This window comes from Eurypyga helias, unplaced genomic scaffold (assembly GCF_000690775.1).
Source record: "Eurypyga helias isolate BGI_N326 unplaced genomic scaffold, ASM69077v1 scaffold6028, whole genome shotgun sequence".
Classification (NCBI taxonomy): Eukaryota; Metazoa; Chordata; class Aves; order Eurypygiformes; family Eurypygidae; genus Eurypyga; species Eurypyga helias.
Window position 1 is genome coordinate 42,505 of NW_010264912.1, and position 5,380 is coordinate 47,884.

General features: G+C 53.1%; 1 protein-coding gene across 1 annotated transcript in view; it reads left to right on the forward strand.

The window, feature by feature from the left end:
• Window positions 1-1,805, forward strand: part of LOC104513243 (protein TANC2-like) — a gene marked incomplete at its 5' end in the record, with an annotated part of 31,321 nt that extends 29,516 nt beyond the window's left edge. Inside the window, 2 exon segments of the mRNA XM_010156533.1 lie at window positions 1-1,045; window positions 1,048-1,805. The exon segment at window positions 1-1,045 is cut by the window's left edge and continues 127 nt beyond it. Coding sequence (XP_010154835.1) covers window positions 1-1,045; window positions 1,048-1,805 — 1,803 coding nt within the window.
• Between the last annotated feature and the right edge of the window lie 3,575 nt (window positions 1,806-5,380).

Genomic DNA, 5,380 nt, shown 5'->3' on the forward strand with positions numbered 1-5,380 from the left:
CCGCCGCTGCCGGTGGAGCCTGAGCCCGAAGCCCAGCATGAAGAGCTCTATTCTGTGCAGGATATCTTTGAGGAGGAATACCTTGAGCAGGATGTAGAAAACATTTCCATTGGTTTGCAGACAGAGTCCAGGCCAAACCAAGGGCTGCCCGTCATCCAGAGCCCACCTCCATCCCCAGCTCACAGGGACTCAGCCTACATTTCTGGCTCACCTCTTGGCTCTCATCAGGTCTTTGATTTCAGGTCCAATAGCTCCGTGGGTTCACCAACCAGGCAAGGGTACCAGTCCACGTCTCCTGCTCTGTCTCCGACGCACCAGAACTCCCATTATAGACCCAGTCCTCCACACACGTCCCCTGCTCACCAGGGCTCCTCTTACCGCTTCAGCCCACCTCCTGTCGGAAGTCAAGGGAAGGAATATCAAAGCCCACCACCTTCTCCTCTTCGTAGAGGTCCTCAGTATCGCGCCAGCCCCCCAGCAGAAAGCATGAGCGTTTATAGGTCACAGTCCGGTTCCCCGGTTCGTTACCAACAAGAACCGAGCGGAGTCAGCCAGCTCCCCGGTAGACCGAAGTCTCCGTTATCCAAGATGACGCAGAGGTCCTTCCAGATGCCGCAGCTCCCCGTGGCCGTGCCGCAGCAGGGGCTGAGGCTGCAGCCAGCCAAGGCGCAGATCGTGAGGAGCAACCAGCCCAGCTCCGCCGTCCACTCGAGTACTGTAATCCCGACCGGTGCTGACAGCCAGGTTGCCCACTCGATGGCCAGCAAGTACCAGTCAGCGTCAGGGGACATGGGGGTTAGCCAGAGCAGGTTGGTCTACCAGGGCTCCATCGGTGGAATCGTAGGTGACAGCAGACCCGTGCAGCACGTTCAGGCGAGCCTCAGCGCGGGAGCCATCTGTCAGCACGGAGGGCTGGCTAAAGAAGACCTTCCGCAGAGACCGTCCTCGGCGTACAGGGGGGGAATGAGATACAGCCAGACACCTCAGATCGGGCGAAGCCAGTCCGCGTCCTACTATCCGGTGTGTCACTCGAAGCTTGACCTGGAACCAGCCAGCTGGGCTCTCCCGATGTGTCTCACCTCATCAGAAGGCCCATCACAGTTAATCCCAGCGAAATAAAGCCTCACCCGCCGACTCCGAGGCCCCTGCTCCACTCTCAGAGCGTTGGCCTCCGCTTCTCTCCCTCCAGCAATAGCATCTCCTCCACCTCCAACCTGACTCCCAACTTCCGCCCTTCTGCTTCGATTCAGCAAATGGAGATTCCTCTCAAGCCAGCCTACGACAGAGCGTGCGATGAACTTTCTCCGGTCTCTCCCACGCAGGGGGGTTACCCCAGCGAGCCAGCCCGTTCCCGGACCACGCCGTTCATGGGAATCATAGATAAAACCGCTCGGACTCAGCAGTACCCCCATCTCCATCAGCAGAGCCGGACCTGGGCTGTGTCGTCAGTGGACACTGTCATTAGTCCTACGTCTCCTGGCAACCTCCCCCAGCCAGAATCATTTAGCCCGCCTTCTTCAATCAGCAACATTGCCTTTTATAACAAAACCAACAATGCACAGAATGGCCATTTGCTAGAGGAAGACTATTACAGCCCCCATGGGATGCTGGCCAATGGGTCCCGGGGAGACCTCCTGGAGAGAGTCACCCAAGCCTCCTCGTATCCCGACGTCAAGGTGGCAAGGACACTGCCTGTGGCACAGGCCTACCAGGACAACCTGTACAGGCAGCTCTCCAGGGACTCCAGGCAAGGGCAGACATCCCCAATCAAACCAAAGAGACCGTTTGTGGAGTCTAATGTGTAAAAGACGCTTGTTGGAGTAAGACCCTCATGTTTTCAGCACACACTTCCAAGCTTGATTTCCATGCATATTATTATTATGATTTTTATTTCTCTTTGGTAGCTACATGACCAAGTTTCTCCGGTACTTTGTGTGGTGGTCAGACAGCCATGCACGTGCTCCAGCCCTTTCGTTCCCCAGCTGACCGTGAAGCCAACATCAGCCAAGCCAGTATCGTTTGCCCAATTCCAGCTAAGTTCCCAACCAGGATATCTTAGTACGTGGTGCAGGGTGGTCCAGAAATGTCCCCTACGCAGCGGGAGGTAACCAGCTCTTTGCAAGAGACGCTCGCGTTCGATATAAATTGGTTTCTTTTGTCTCGCTGAGCTCTTGCTCAGTTCTGATGGGAATTCCTAGCGGGAGCAGAGCAGGGATCACGGGAACCGTTCCTAAGGCTGCATCCGCAGGTCCCTGTGCCAGCCAGGTGGTTTGGCCCCCGAAGAGCAGATAACCCGCCGCGAGCAAGGGCACGATGTGTGTTGACACCAAGTAGCTATGCACAAAAACCATCCCGGTTTAGAGCGGTTTGATCCCGAGTGGATTCCTTCCTTGTTTAATCGTGTCCTTGGCCAGGAAGGGTGGGGATCACGCGATTCTTCGCTGCTTCACAAGCTGCCCGCCGGGTGCTCCCACGCTGATTTGCTCTGGGGCGTTTGACAAGCATTGAGAGGTTAGAGCTGACCCTTCGCGTGTGTTTTCATCAGCCGAGGGAATTGGCCAGAAGCCTCTCGCGCGTGAACCGGGATTGCAGCAACTTCTTCACGCCCGTGAGCAGGCACCTCACGCCGCGTGAGGAGTTCTTCACACCTCACGCGCAGCGCCGCGTTTTCACCGCGACAGTTTCACGTCGGGGTTTTTTTTTTCACTTGCAAGGAAGCAAAAATCTGACGTAGAAAATGGTATTCAAGGAGGAAAATGGCAGTTTTAATCGTTTTTCTTTTCATTTTTTGACGATGAGGATGCATGACATGGCGCGATAGTTCCCGAGGCAGGAAGGGTCCTTTGGCAAAGCCAGCCCTGCTGCATCCCTTCCCTTCAGCTCCGGAGCCGGTGCCGTAGCGAGGGCTGCACCACTCTAAGCCCTGTTCCCGAAATCTTGGAAAGCGATTGCCGTGCTCTGTACCTGTAAATGGCAGAGACCATGTTTTGCCTTTTCAGGACCTGTAGTTAAAAGAGAGATATTTATAATTTATTTATGCAGTCTGTTTCAGGACATTTTTTGGATTCGGTTGTTTTTTCCTCTTTTGTTTTTTTTTAATCAAATCACATCGAGGCAGTGTGAGAAGCAGGGGACGCTTCCAAAATCCTTTTATAGGATTCTCAATAGTTTTTCAATCATTCTCCGAATTTTTTGGGGGGTGGAGGGACTTTCTTTACAGATTCATTTCCTACTGGTGGGTTTGTAATCTGCCTTTTCGGTTACCGAGGGCGAAGGGTAGGATGATCGGGGGGGAGAGCGATAACCCTGTAGCTTGTTTTAAAGCAAAATAGTGCCTGTTGCCCGAGCTGAACCTCACTCATATCAACGCTTAAGGGCCATTTCAGTGCTGAGCAGGAGGAGCGATACCTTTCGGCGTTTCCAAAGGGCTATGCGAATAGATGGCAAGACTTCTTGAACCAAATCACGGGGTCCAACCTCCGCTGGTGCAAATGAGCATATCCCCAGCACGACATCCGTGCAGCTACATCCATTGACACCAGATACGGACTTGGCCCGAAACTCTTTAGCAAACCCTGGCTTTGATGGGGCTTTTTCGTTTTCCTGTGTGTGGATCGGCACATCTCGTTGCTATTTTGTTGCCTAATTCCCAACAAACTGGGACGTGCGCACCTTGGGACGATGGAGGCCTGTGTCTCATAGATGCATTGAGAGCGTTCGGGGGGTGATTTCTCCATGGGGTCTGGAGATTTTTCTGCTATATGGTATTTGTCCAAGCCAGTATTAGGATGGAGGTTGGTGTTTTCTTTCTCAAGGTGCAACCCAGTGCTGACTCTTCTTTATTCCAGGGCTCTGTAAAGTGGGGGGTTGACTGGGAGACCCCTCGGTAGGATGGGCTCCCTGCGGCCGCGGGGACACTCAGCTCCGTGCACTATCTCCTTGCAAAGGGGATGTGATGATTTTTTTTTTCCTTCCTCTTTTATCTTTTGAAGCAGAGCGTTCTGCGTTGTAAGGAATAAACAGTTTCTTCTCCTCCACATACACCTGTAGCTAGGACATGCGTATCCGTGGGTCTGGAGTGGCACCAGTCGCTTTGCTCAACACCTCCCATCCTCCAGCTTTCTGATCGAGTGAGTGGCTTCCTGCCTTTAGTTGCTTCTTTGAAAGGAAAAAGTAACCAAATTCAGCCCCGTCCCTATTTTACGTGGCCGAGCGAGACGCGCTACGGCCCTGAGTCGGTTCTCTCCGCTGAGGTGCAAGCGGGACGGTCCGAGAGCAGCGATGGGAGAACTGTCTGTGCTTTGCTTTTGCTACTCACTGCCTTGTGCTCCCAGTTCTGCCCTTCCCAAACGTCCCCTCACAGCACTTGTGTGTGTAACTTTTGGGTTTATGAAGATGTTTTAAGGGAAGAAGAAAACAGCTCACGCTTTTAAACACAAACACCAAGCTGAAAGAAGGCTTAAATACTGCGGCGTGCAGGTTTTTTCACGATACCACGTGTTACATTTTTCACAGGATTCTTGCACTAATGGTTTTCCATCTGTTCTCTCTGTAAATGGGTGCACTTTACTGTTTGAATTTGTTACTATGATAAATACTGGATATTTAAGCGTGAGTAGTGTCTTCATTAGAAAATAGCAAAACAGCTCTTGTCTCTTAGTGTATTTTTAAAAAAAAAGAGAAAAAAAGAAAAGAAACGAAGCAATGAATCATAACATTTATAGCACAAGAACTGACTCTTGTATATAAGCATCAACAGATTGAGTAATTTTTAAACACAAATTTATTTGCAGTGGTTTTAAAGCGCTTCCCCAGCAATTCTCTTAGGGACAGCTGAGGCAGGATGGCGGCTGTCGTCCCTGGGTGGGTAAGGAGCACACCTCTCCCTGGAAAAGCCGTTCTTTACTCAGTCCCCCGCATCCTCAGAGTCACGACCGGGATTTGGCGCGGCCGGAAAGCAGAGGCTGTGGGTACGGTGCTGCGTGCGGGGTCCTGAGGCGAACGCGCTGCTGCCCGCGTGGCTCGGCGGAGCGCGAGACTCAGATGTCACCCGATGGCTTACGCCCCGTCACCTGGGGGAGAGGGAGCGCGCGCAGTTTCTGACGTGGTGCTGTCTCCTCCGTCCGTGCTACGCGTTAATTACTGTTTGAGTGATTAAGATGTGGGGCGATGCTGCCAGCCGGCGCCTCCGTCCCCCCCCCAGCTGTGGTGGCACTGCTGGCGAGCCCCCGTCTTGCGAGCGAGTAGGATTCTTGGGTGCACCAAGGTTCTTGATGACGTTGGAACCCCCGGGTTTGGTTCTTGGGTGCGTTGGGTGGGCGACGCTGAAGCCGACCCCTGTGTTTAGCTGACCTTCCCAGCAGGCATCTCTTGTCTTCTG